This window comes from Harpia harpyja, chromosome 3 (genome assembly GCF_026419915.1).
Source record: "Harpia harpyja isolate bHarHar1 chromosome 3, bHarHar1 primary haplotype, whole genome shotgun sequence".
NCBI classification, from domain to species: domain Eukaryota; kingdom Metazoa; phylum Chordata; class Aves; order Accipitriformes; family Accipitridae; genus Harpia; species Harpia harpyja.
In genome coordinates this window covers 6,156,989-6,170,724 of record NC_068942.1, presented here as the reverse complement: position 1 = coordinate 6,170,724, position 13,736 = coordinate 6,156,989, and the positions used below count along the sequence as shown (strand labels likewise).

General features: G+C 49.1%; 1 protein-coding gene across 1 annotated transcript; it reads right to left on the bottom strand.

Moving 5' to 3' along the window:
* Window positions 1–11,673: 11,673 nt before the first annotated feature.
* On the bottom strand, window positions 11,674–13,017 carry GPR6 (G protein-coupled receptor 6). Its single transcript, XM_052781249.1, has one exon. It carries the CDS (start codon window positions 13,015–13,017, stop codon window positions 12,010–12,012), a length of 1,008 nt encoding a protein of 335 aa, XP_052637209.1. The 3' UTR covers window positions 11,674–12,009.
* Window positions 13,018–13,736: the final 719 nt, after the last annotated feature.

Sequence of the window (13,736 nt, the reverse complement as noted above, 5' to 3'; positions counted from 1 at the left end):
AGAAAACTTGATTTAAAAAGATGTGTGTATACATACACAAGCAAACTTCAAGCGTTCAATGCTTGATTAAGAAGATGCTGACACTCTGCAGGAAATATTTTGGGGAAAAGCCCACCATATTTATTCATAAACAATTCTGCTCATATGGGCTCTGTTCTGGTGTCTAGATGTTGTATGAATTGGGAGAAGAATTGCTGGCCCTAGGAGGCCAGCAGTCATAACAAAGTAACCACGAATTCTGGCCTAAACAGAAGGTAGAGAACTGTAACATCTGTAGTATCTGACTACCTGCTACCCAAGTATTTGCAAACAGCAAATTGAAGAAGTACATGTGACTATAACAGTGACATACTAAAATAGCACTGGAGGAGTCCTCATGAGTTTATTCAACCTGCTGCTCTGTCTGGAGACAGACTTGTTCTCCCTGTGTTGTTCCTGGTGGATGCTTGCAACCTGCTGTGAGAGGTTTCCAGTGATGAAAGTCCCCACAACCTCCCTACACAGATTGTTCCAGCATTCCTTTATTTCTGGCAATTTGCCAGTGTCAACCCTGACTCTTCCTTGCTGTCATTTAAGCCCATCATTCTTTGTTCTACAAACCATGGATATTGGATGCACAAGATTTCCTTCCACTTTTACAGCCGCTTTCACATACTGGAGAAGCTCTCCTGAGCCTTCACAAATGGTGAGGTGATGCTGTAGACCAAGCTCAGCTCATGATATTCCTCCATGGGTTTGCTGCATGGCTGGTCACTGCCCATCGTGGATTTGCACTGCTGATTTTCCTGCTGAGTTGCTGTCCTTGCCCCAATAGACTATCTCCTTTTTTTTTCCAGACTCTTTCAGACTTGGTAAGATCATGTTGAACATCAAGTCGGTCCTCCAAAGTAACTGCAGCCCCTCCCAGCTGCCCGATAGCTGCACACTGAGTAAGTATTGTCCCTGCTCCGTCACCCAAGTCATTTATGAAAAAATTGAATCACACTTTGGCTGAGACAGACACCTGTGAAACATGACTCAGTACATCCTCCTGCTCTGGCAGCACACCCCCCAGGGATTGCTCTCACAGGGGGCTTTACGGAGAAATTTCACCCAAACCAAGCTCTCCTCCCTTGTTTATGAGACTAGCTCAATGCTCTTGAGAGGTTACACAGAAGAATTAGGGTTTGTATCAGGCTTTCTTCCTCCACTGTGCTTATGGAGGACATTTGCATAAAGCAGCTCTCATATTTGTAGAATGAAAAAGAAACAAAATCAACTCAACAACAGGAGAAGAGGCAAAAGGAGCAATAAAAAGGCTCTCAGGCTCTGCAGATTCACCAGTCATGCTGCCTACGTCAGCTCCAGGTAAGACCTTAACAATTAAAACCAGAAGAAGAGTAATATAAACCATAAAGGTTTCCACTGTACCTCTCTATGAAGGAACATTTTCAAAAGTTAGAAACCACCGCTGCTGGGTCACAGCATAAAGGAGCCTGCAGAAAGATGGACGACATCTACGTGATGGATGATGTGTGCAAGCAGCTCTTGAGAAACGCAGCTTGACGGGAAACTGCGCCAAGCAATAGTTCTTCTCTCGCCTTTGCTTGGGGTGAACCGGGAGGACGGACCTGGTTAACCACAGCACAGTGAGCACATCACAGCCAATCGATAGCCCGAAGTGCTGGAACAGCTGAGAAATTGTTGCTATGGATTTATACAGGGTTATAAATTTTAAAGGGAGGTCACCTGAGAGTGATATTGAGAAGCAAGAACAGCAACTTCTCTTCTATGTGCAAGCAAAGAGAGGTGATACCGGGACAGAAAAGCTGTAAACATCATATTAAGGCATTTGGGAATGGAGCGAAGGCAAGATGATGTAAAAGCTGGCTTAGGTTGTTTAAAAGATATTTTTATTGCCTGCTGGTGATACATTCAAGGACATAAACATGGATTTCTCAGTCTCAGTTTCTGATTAAGAAAGCCACCAAATTACAGACCATGACTGGAGCCTCTCTGAGAGGCAGCAGGACAGGGCTGGGGGGAGGTCCCCGAGCGGCACGGCACCATCGCCTGCCCCCCCCCAAGGTTTGTGTGACCCAGGTAGGAGAGACGAGACACCCACCGCCCCGACGGAGCCGCGGAGGGGCTTGTTCCAGAGCTGGCTACCGCAGCTCCCTTGTGCTGGGTTGCCCTCCCCGTCTTGCCCGGTTTGTCCCCTCGCCTCTGCCTCCTGCCCGCAGCCAGTCTTGCGTGTCCGTATTAAAAGGGAGTCATCACCAGAAGCGCTGCCACCGGGGAAGAGCGTTTACCTCCACCAAAGGGTCTGACCGACCTCTCTGATACATGCAAAAGCAGCTCGTGGAGTGTTTTTAGACCAAGCTGAACGCGCCTGGGTGTTGGCTGTGCTCTGTAAGGGGGACTCCACCACGACACCCACGTTAATCTGTTCTGCTCCCACCCTGGCGCCTGGAACAAATGATCCACACGGCATTGCGCTGCCTATTGCACCTCAAAGGCATGTCTTGAAGATGTCCTTCGGGTAGCCCAGCGGCATGGCATGTCCTTTAGGGTTATCCTGGCCACAAATCAGCACGTAACAGTGAGGCGGGCTAAGCCTTTGGTGCTCGCTCCAGAGTCCTTGGTAATATACGGGGTATCCTGAAAAATACCACTCCTGTTGTGTCTTTTCATCTCTGGCGGTAGGTGAATTTCAAAAGACAGGAATGAACTCCTCTGGCCGCTTACAGATGCTTCTGAGGAGCACGAGGAAACAAAGTGAACTGCAGATCTGATAGACGCAGTCATTTTTGTTTGCATCTCTGCCAGACTGACCTATGGATCTCTCTCACTTGTAGTTTTCCCAGGCGTAGCAAGAGCACAAGTGGCACAGAAGTAACACTGTTTCCCCTCCAAGGTGACATCCACCTGACTCCTCACATGTGAAACCTCTCGGAGAGAAGCAGCATTGCCATCTGGAACGAGAGGAAAATGGAGACGTGTTTGAGGAAAGGCAGTTCACGCCAAGAGCGGGAAACCTGACATCGCAGTGCCTTCAGGGAAGAGAGAAGGAAAGACAACCTCTGGGGCAGAAATGAAGGTGAAAGGGGTGTCAGGGCAAGAAGAGAGAGCAATAGGAATTACAGACACATATGAATGTTCCCAAAAATGGGAACAGAAGAGATGCATCCTATCCATGTTTTGTATGCAAATACCTCATTCCAGGAGCAAAATTACTTTTCTGACGTTCTTTGATAGCTCCCAAGCAAATTTCACTGCTACCTCATTTTCTCATACCATAATTTTCTGCCCTGCAGAAGAGGAAGATGACAAAGCACAGGTTTTCATGCAGGTATCCAGCTCTTACCTGTTACTACGGAGGGATGCTCCACAGAGCAGGGTAAGACACCTTCCATGCCTTGAACTCTCCAGTGGTATGCTGGACTCATCAGAAGCGGGGAGCACCCACAGCACCGAGTGCCACCAACACACCCCTCGGTTTGTGGTAGGGATAAAATGGGGAGGGGGTGCCGGGGGGCTTATGCCCTGCTCAGCACTGGCTGAGGCACCAGAGAATCACTGGAGAGGTGGAAACACAGCTATGTAGCTTGGCAGGAAAACAGGATAAGCAACTGGTTGGGCAGCAAACCAGTTCTGCTGCCTGCATGATAGAGAAGCTGGATTGGCATTGCCATTTCAAGTATCAGAAACATTCAGTGTGTTTCTGCCTGCTCAGGTAAAGTAACAAGTGGTCATTTCAGAACAAGCATGGCAGGATGGAAGAGTATTATTAGGAAGCTTTTATGGATCTGACCAATACTACGGACATGTTATGGTTAGGCAAAATGTTCCAGTTTTAATGACAATGAAGGCAGAGCCAGAGCCTTTCCTAACTTCTAAAAATGTCTTATGAAAGAAGAAAATTGGAGATGTTCTGGTCTGCACAATAAGTGCCACGTGCTGCTAATGTAGCAGTGGGTTTCAGCAGGCAAGCTAGCAGCCAGGGTATTTACCTAAATATGACTGGGAGAGTTGTGGTGCTTCACAGTCTTTATTTCCTGCAAACGCATCTCCTGTGGAACTGATGCTGTCTGACAGCACAGCAACTACAGCGAAGTATGCTAATCTTTCCAATTTCATTTCAAATGAAAATAATGCAATTAGCTGTTCTCATTCACAAATAGGCAGTATCTGATTATTCTTAGGGCTCGCTATTCCAGTGTTACGAGCGAGGCCTCGTACAATGGATTGCTCTGCAAATGCCTGTCTCCCACGTGACGGTCTTTGACTGCCACGGAGCAGCTCAGGTCCCCAGGAGAAAGGAGTCCATCTTCAGCTTCATCAAGTTGGGGAGCCGCTCAAAGTCTTGGGTTTATGCTTGGCACATGGATCACACTTCACCTCCAAACTCTCCCTGCAAAAGGCTTTCTGACGTGTTTATTTTGACAGTGTAATTCAATCAACTTTGTTATTTTCTTCAACCCATTTATAGAACAGCAAGTGTACAGAAAGGTGGAGCCCTTAAATTATTTGTCTCCCATTGTCCCTATTTGCCACTGCACAATGACATTTAAAACAGAATACACCACTGCTTGGAAAAATGATAAATGCTTTAGGAAAACCTAACTTCCTACTGATTCAGAAAAATCAGCACAGTATTGAAAGTCAGAGACTGATATTGGGAAGCAGCAAGGTCCCTGCATTTATTGATACATTCAATTTCCAACAGAAGAGACTTCTTTTGACAACATCTTAATATTACCTAGCTGCACTTCTTTCTATAAAAAGCAACAACAACTAGAAGTGACAAATTATATCTGCCTGCGAGTATACAATCACATTATCTCACTGTGGTGCAAAGGATAATGTGTCGCTGAAGGTGATAATTAAAAAAAAAAATATCAGTCATTCAAAGTGTGTCATAGATCTAATTTTATTTTATAGGAGACTCAACCTTTATTTAAACAATCTACTTCTTGGAGAATGTTTCCAGAGCCTCTCCTTCTGCCTTGGTTTTAAATGTAATTATTAATCTGCATGCCATCATCTTGTCGGTGAGAAAATGAGTGCTGATCCATACAAAATGCACCTTATCTCAAAAAAGACAGAAGGTTCAAGCTAATTTTTAAAACCTTTTCCCAAACCCTCCCCGAAAAATCTCAGTCTTTCAATTAAGCTACAGACTGAAGCAACCACACAAAAACCAGGCCACTTGGAGAAACTCATTCCCAGGAAAAACAATATTGTTTTAAACCAGCCAGGAGCTAAACAATGAGTAGCGGGAAAAAAGGCATGAAAATACTGCCCCAGCTCAGAATGTCTTTCCTTCCCCCAGAGCCAATTTGCCTCCTCCTGACCCCATCCAGCCCCTGTGCCCAAAGCATCGCAGCCAGCCCGCCCCTGCCCTCCCCGTGCCATTGAACCGAAACACCCTGTGCTAGAGAAAGTGTTTCCAACAGTGCTGATAAACCTCCGTGGCATAACGCCCCCGCAGGGCCCACCTTTAGGACTATGGGTGCTTAAATCCTTTTCCTAATTCTGATCCTAAGCATCTAATTCTCAGTTTTAAGTGCTGACACATCTTTAAAGATCTGCCATCATACAGATTTTACACTCTAACCAAGGAAAATGAGGAATCCTCTTTCCTTTCTGAGTAAAGCTGGAGAGGTAGGTAAACTCAGAATCAGGAGCTAATTCACACAGTATTGTTTCTTTTTCTTGATTACAGAACTGTAACTCCTATTTACTTAGTTATAAAGAAATACATGTGTAGAGAGATACAGCCCAACTCAGAAAAAAGTTCCCTTAACAGCTATTCAGATTTGCTAGTTCCACTCAACACCTCCTGTAACGCCTGTGGGCACCAGCAATGGGCAAAAGCTGGGGCCCAAAGTGCAGTCGAACATTGGCAGATAATTTTCCCAGGTATTTTCCTCATCAGCCAGGTTCTGACGCTGTGTCCAGCTGTGAGCGAGATCGAGAGCAAGCTCACGTTGTCTCACACTGCTGTAGGAAACAGCACCTTCAGGAGATGCTCCAGTAACCGAAAGACCCATAAAAAGGCACAGGTTTCTGGAGATGTGGAGGCATGAACCAGAGCTCACGTCAGGTAACACAGTAGCGCAGCGGTCCATTGGTGTGGGTGACATAAAGTGCACAGAAAGGCAAGGAAAAACCAGCAAACACGAATAAGATGTAGCGAAGACATTGAGGACTCGTCTTGGTTTCTGTACCATTGGGGACGTTGTAATTTTTGTTTCTTTTTTTAATAGTTTTGGTCTTTTTCATGCGTTTAATGCACCATAATTGGTTGCCAACTGTTCCTGCTCTGGACCCAAACATGCGTGATAGAAACACAGGCTCCTTTGTTTGAAAACAAAGGAAAACGTCTGCTTTGTAAGGAAAACAGCAAGGAGCATGGACTAACCAATGCTGGCTGCGCTCAGGTGCAGGAGGCGATGGTGGCCACAGCGCCTGGCTCCTGCTCTGGTCCTACCTGGGTGGAGAGAAAGCCCACGGTGCAGGGGAAGGTGCGAAGATGCTCTGCCCTAGCACCTTGTGTCAGGGACGCAGGGGGTGGAAGAGGCATGTTGTCTTGTAGGTGGCTGCTAAATCTGGGCTTGCAGCTGGAAGTTGAATTGTGTTCAAAAGCAGGGTGAAAGGTGGATCTGGACTATGTTTTATTCCTTCACGAGGCTGTACGGTTGGTTGGGCAGCTCAAGGGATCTGCCGGCGCTTGCAGTTGTCCGCTTGAGGGGTCTAGGAGTGACGATAACTCAAACGATGCTGCAGTGAAGAAATGGTTTTGGTCTTTTGTCCTGTGCGCAGCACCAACCCATTGCTGGAAGGGCGCACCGCATTCAGCTGAGGTATCCGAGGTACCTGCCGGAGCAGCTCTTTCCATGTTGTGCGTCATACCTTGAAACCACTGCACTGGGCCCCTAAACTGCAGATATTAGCACATTCGTCTTTTCCCTTGCTCTTTCTCTCCTACCACTTATATTATGATGCCAACAAAGCACAGTGATAAAAAAAAGGACGGGAATCTGCTGGAAAACCCCCTTCACTATTGGGCTTTGCTGTAACGCTGGGACCCTACACGGAGACCACACCATTGCTTCACCTCCCGCTGCCTTCTGTCACTTCTTTGCAGCAGACAGAGCTGACGTGAGCAGACCTGCCTCCGCTGAACCGGTTGCCACATCTACTGTCAGTGCTGAGTCAGCGCTTACGGCTCTCCAGGCACCCCAGCAGCAGCTGGATTATTTCCATGCGGAGCTTCTGCCCTCGATAAATGGAACTGCCCCTGGGGGAATGTTTTTTTCCCTGGGAGAGCTTTCTGTAGTCAGAGAGAAGAGCTTAAACATCGAGAGGGCAGTGAAAGGCATGCCGGTTTTCCACCCAGGGGAGTTTTGTGCGGCACCCCTGAGCAAAAAAGCAGCAGCTCAGGAGCTGCTCTGCGAGCTTGCGGCTGCAGCAGGTCCCAGGGAGGAATTCACTCGCTGAGGACAGGCAATGGGGAGACACCTCACAACTCAGCGTCCCCCAAACGAGCAAACCCAGCGGGCGTTAGGGTGAGCTTCAGGTGCGCTCGTCCTCCGTGCAGAGCTGAACTGCACCCGCTCGGTCCCTCCCTGCCCTCCGAGTCGCACGTCTCCGTCATGGAGCAGCAAGAAGGAGAAAACGTGTTTTTTTTGTTTCCCCCCTTGTCTTTTTTTCTTTTTAAGTGACTGCCACAAAAGGTAGCCAAAGAGCTTAGGAGCAGCTGTGCTATCAGAAATTATTTTTACCTCATTAAAAAAATTTATCCTTTTAGAATGAGAGCGGCAGAATCGAGATTAGAGCTTCTAGTGCTTCGCCGGGTGTTACTTAGTACCTGTGGATCATTACATTGATAAAAATATGTACAGACTCACTTTTCAGGTGTAAAAGTGTTTTGTCCTTTTGTTTGCTTAGCTAAATAAAGAGGTTTTGTTTGACCTGTGATTTTTGAATCCAGCTGGCTTTTTAATATACGGTGACTCATACGAAGCAGCCTGCAGAGTCGATCTCGTTTCCACCGTTACACCGCTGATTTCGGCAGAAGGCCCACGGAAAATCAAGCGGCGTGGGGGCCTTTCGGCCCGGCTCCCGACCCGGCCTTCCTCACCAGAGCCGTGCTCTTCCTTCTGTAATTGCTCCCGCTGAGAGGAGCGAGCTAATCACAGAGAGAGGTACCTCACGCAAGCCAAATTGCCAGGATCTGGCCTTTCGAGGCACCGCAAGTCCCGTAAGATTTTCAAGGCTAGTAATAAACCATTAGTTTCTAGTGAAAATTGGAGCTGAGGCCGAGGACTTCCTGCCTCAAAATGGTAATTTTTTATAATGAGATACTGTCATTATCTTGGCTGATGTGCAATAGAGCATCACTGGTTTTAGTGGGAGCAGGCTGGGAGCTCTTTAGAACAAGACGGACATTATTTTATCTACTTCAGAATAAGCCAAAGCACTTTTAAGGGTGGTAAAGCAGGAAATCTCATTTCCATTTTCAGTAAAGGCTACATACAATATATCATTACCGAACACTGGGCCTGATCCTTGCACCTAGCTCAGTGCGTGTTTTCTCCCCCCACAGACTGCCCCACTGACGTGGGAATGTGAAACCCACTGAGCACACGGGCCCTCAGGGACGAGGCAAGATCTGTGCTCGCCCATGGTAATGGCGATTTCCATTGCAGTTCTGCAGTCTCTGTGCGGGCAAAGTTGCCCGCTGACTTTTGGAAATACAAGACCACACACCGTACCTGGCTGTCCCCCTAAGCTGGCTCCCCATCGGGGCTGCGTGGGGGTCAGGGCGATGCAATGCCCAGCCACCGGCAAGGGGGGGTCCAGGAATTTTTGTCTTCCACAAATCATTTCATGACCAAGGTAAAAGTGCCATTGTCTGACAACAGGAGGAGTTTGTGGGTCCAGATACTGCAAATGTAACACCATTTTCTCAAATAAAGGTAGGAATTGCAGCTCTTCTTCTTCTGAAGTGAGACGTTATTTGGGGAGACGAGAGATTATGTAGCCTGCTTTATGTTATTCTGCTCAGGTATCCCTGCAGATCAGGACTCGCTTTGAAAATGAAAAGCCGTATTTTACTGCAAGTGAGTTGACGTCAATTCCACTCTCAGGGCTAACCAAAACCCATCAGAATACTCTCTCCTCTTTTGCCTTAGTCTTTCCCAGAAATTATGAGTCAGCAGAAGCTTTCTGAACGTGGTACATAGGAAAAAAACCTCAGATTTGTATTGTCCCAACAAAATGAATGGCTAAGATCACTGTAACCCGAATTTGCTTCCTAGAAGAGGGGAAGAATGCTCAGGGAAATACCTTAAAAGTGTCGTATTTTTAACAGGAGGGATCCAGCTTTATTTTGTAGATACAGTAAATCACTGGGGAAAGTGCTGAACTAAAAATGCGGTCATTTAGTAAAAAAATGAAACAAAGCAAATAACCTGTTGGGCTAAAAAGAGAGAAGTAACTTACCTAAGTCCTTTTCACTCCTGGATTAAGTGGTTTATTACTGAAGTAGGCTTCTATCCATCTAAGTTTTCTATATCTAATTTTCATACAGGTTGTCACAGCTTAATGAATTTATGGTGAAAGTCCCTGGTGCCCAGTTCCTGACAGAGTGAATGGAGGGAGGTGGCATCAGGGGTGGTCTGTAGCAGATTCTGTCTCCCTTACTTCAGGGTCTAAAAGTACACAGAAGAAATTTCTCCGAGGGCTTTTTAGAGCCAATACTGGTCTTCAGAGCCTGCACAGGGCTCCCAGGAGCCTGCTCAGGTCCTACTCAGCCTCTCACACCTGGGTGCAGGGTCAGTGCCAGGGTGTGAGGACCTGCATCCCGGCATGCAGTGCTGCCCACAGCAAACGGGGCGGGAACCGATGGCAACCCTGCCCTGCAGTTTTACTGCGCTCCACGCAGGAACGACAAGGATTTATGAGACTAAAGCCTAGCAGTTGGCAAGTTTTCCAGTTTTACTAGAAAGTTTTGCCAGATTTCACCAGTCTGAAGCACTCGTTGGTTTTTTCTTTCAGCAGGTGCTACCGTGGGTGATGCAGCATCTTTGGCTGAGTCTGTGCAGGTTACTAGAGGAGGGCCAGGATGCTCCAGCCAGCAGTTTGGTCCCTGACCTTGCAGGGGGAAAAGAGCTTAGGCACGCTCTGTGCCACCCGGCCCCAGGGCTGGAGGGCAGGCCTTGCCCTCTTTTATTCACTAGCTTAGATGTAGTGTATGAGATGAGGGCTTGAAAGACGGGGAGAAAATAAGCTTTCTCACTAGCAACTTCAGAGCTGTTAATCTGAGCGGTGTTTTGACCTACCGTAAGATCTGGTTTAAATCATATTTGTAACATCACTGCAACAGTGCCCTGATGAACTGCGTGCCTGAAGGTATTCATCAATTAAAATGTCACATTTGTGATTATTAGAATTGATAAAAATAATGGGGCTAGCGGAATCTGGAATACAGTTTTTTTTTTTTTAAATGCAATATCTTTGTATTATCAGTGAAATGATACTGGTTTTCATAATACTTGCACTCACATAAATACAGCATTACCGATTCACAGCCTCGCTGAGGCTTGTTGGATCCTTGTGGCCCCAGCTGCTCCAGCAGGCAAATGCTTGATGCATTGCCCGGTCATAAGCTGGGAAACACATTAGTCCAAAGTTTTTATATGGTACTATGTACATAAAAGCAATCTCTTTCAGCCCTTAAATACAAATTGAAATGATAGTGATAAACTATAACATAACCGGGATGTAAATGTAGCATAACTATAACTAAATAAGCAGCAAGACTGCTTCTGAAATCTGCCGTGCATATTATTGCTCTAAATAAATCAGTCGCCGGTGAATTTGAACCAGAGCAAAGAAGTGTTTCCGAACTCTGAACAACATTGACCTGTGATGGGCTCTTTGAAGCCACTAAGATGTGGGATTATCAGGAAACTGTATACTGCTCTGAGACCGGCAGACAGCAAAGATGCACTTAAATGATTTTTCTACAGCATGCAATCCAAAAAAAGGAGGGGGAGAAACAATTCAGGTTCCCTTCAGAACTGTGGATGATAAGGAAAATCAATTTATTGTGGCATTTTACAGGTTAGACTAAAAGAGGAAGAAAAGAGCCCAGCTTAGAGTCCGATTTTTTGCCCACAGTTTGGTAACTTTTTAATGGAGCATTATCATAAAGGGCTAACTTACAGCTTGAAGATAAAAGCTACTGGAAACCTGGCGAGTAATTGTCATCGGCAGCCTATTTGACTGGGCTTTTTGTTTCTTTGGTTGCTGGAGAATAAAAAGGAGTTTGTGCTCTTCGTTACTCTCTCTTTGCCAGACTAAAGAAGAGAACAAATAAACAAGCAAGCAGGAAGGTGCCCTTCTTGGTGCAGTATTTCATCTCCATAGTGAATGATGATCTCTTTAGGCAGAATTACACGGGGAGCTTTCGAAAGTAAACACAGGGACTTTGCTCAGCTGGCAAATTTGCCAGCTCCCTTGTTTCTAAAAGCATCTAAACACACAAAGTTATACTGCATCTTACATGTTTTTATTTGTATACAAAATTTTATAATTTATCAATATTGTGCTGCAAAGTATAGATACACACATACATACATACATACACCCCACCCCTACCCGCCCCCCCCCCCAACACACACACGTACAAATACAACACAAACACAACTTTCTTTCTCTCTGCCCTTTGGAAAGGCAACACTGTTTTGGCAGGTCAGCAGCTAGAAATAAGGTGCTATAATTAAGCAGTATCGGAATGTCTTCACTTTACAAATGTGATGTGCAAATTTATATACAACCACGCTTTTTTTTCACAGAACCCAAAGCTCCGTACCCCGAACCGCTCTCAGAGATACAAACATGTATAAAGTGCTAATACTTAAGCATGTTTCCAACGACTTCACGACGTAGTTTGAAGTTGAGAACAGGCACTGGGTGGATTGTCACTCGGTGCGGTATGACAGAGAGAAAAGTCACTCAGACATCGCTGGGGGACCGGGAGCGAAAGGGCACTTTAGCCTGAAAGCAGCCGCAGAAGAGCACCCACATGGACCTCTGGATTTCCTGGTTTCTGTAGGCGTAAATGATGGGGTTGATCATGGAGTTGTAGGTGGCGGGTAGAAGCGTGGCGTACGTGTACACGGAAGGGTAGTCGGGATCCCCCACTACGCAGTAGATGGCAAAAGGCAGCCAGCTGGCTCCGAAAGTCCCGAGGATTATAGCGAGGGTAGAGACTCCCTTTTTGGTGGCGACGTAGTGCGAAGCAGTCAGAAAGTGCTGCTGGAGGGCTATCTGGTGGGCATGCCTGCAGACGATCTTGCAGATCTCGACGTAGAGATGGAGCATGATGAGGAAAACCAGGAAGAAAGAGGCGGACAGCAGCGTCACGTTGCTCTTGGTCAAGGGTCTGACGACGCTGCAGGCGGCGCGGTCGCGGAGGCAGTTCCAGCCCAGGACGGGCAGCAGCCCCAGGCAGAGGGAGACCCCCCAGGCGCCCGCCAGCATGGTGTGGATGCAGAGCACCGTCCTCTCCGAGTAGTAGGTGAGGGCGTTGTAGAGGGACAGGTAGCGATCCACCGTGATGGCCAGCAAGCTGCTCACCGAGGCGGCGAAGGAGGCGACGAGGAAGCCCACCGTCAGCAGGCTGACGGTCTCCGAGCGGATCACGTACTGGAAAACGAAGTTGAGGATGAGGCCGAGGCCGGCCAGGAGGTCAGCCGTGGCCAGGCTGCCCACCAGCACGAACATGGGGGTGCGCAGGGCGGGCGAGTAGCAGATGATGGCCACCACCAGGGCGTTCTCGCAGGCGATGGCGGTGCCGGAGACGCACAGCATCACGTCCCAAGGGTTGAGGGCGGCGGGCGCGGGGGTCCGCGACGACAGCTCCAGCGAGCCGTTGCCGCCGCCGCCGCCTCCTCCGCCGCCGCCGGGCAGCCGGGGGGGGGCGGCCGCTCCGCTCCCGTTCAGAACCGCCGCTGCCTCCATCGCCGCCCGGGCCGCCGCGGCCGTGCGGGGGCAGAGGCGGGGAGCGGCGGCGGCGGGGAGGCGGCGGGGCGGCGGCGGGGCGCGCATACCGGGCCGGCGGCGCCGCGCCCGCCCTGTCTGTGGTGCTGAACAACGGAGAAGTTTTTCCCGCCGGCCCGGCGGCCGCCCTCTTCTCCTCACAGCCCCGCGCCCCGCCCCGGCGTCAGCAGGGGAGGAGGCGGGGCGTGCCGCTGCGTCGGCTCCGCCGCGCTGAGGCGGGAGGGTCGGCGGCCGCCGGGGCCGCCTCGCTCGGCGCCGGGGCCGGCGGGTTTGCTCGGGGTCGGTGAGCGGAGAAGGAGGGGGCGAAGGCCCCTTGTAGCTGCCGGCCGGGAGGAGGGCCCGTCCGGCCCCTCTGTCCGCCGCTCCCGCTGTTCCCCCCCGGGTGGGTTCGCGGGGGGGGGGGTGTGTGTGTGGAGGGGGGGGGGGTGTTTCCCGCCTCGAACGCCGTCCGCGGGGCGTTCGTGAGGAGAACGCGGCGAGTTTTGCGTTCCGGCAGCGCCCGCGGGGATGGCTCTGGGCCCAGCGGGGAGCTTCGTACGCCGCCCGAGGGAAACGTCTCCGAACGGCCCTACGAATTGGTGCGAAAAAAGCCCGCTTCTCGCCCGCCCTCTCCGGGCAGTGCAGACTCTAGGGTCCGCAACCTGTCGACCAGCGAAAGCGTCCGCGCTCTTTCCCGAGGT

Coding starts and splice junctions, on each gene's coding strand:
- GPR6 (XM_052781249.1), bottom strand. CDS start 13,017: ATGGAGGCAGCGGCGGTTCTGAACGGGAGCGGAGCGGCCGCCCCCCCC.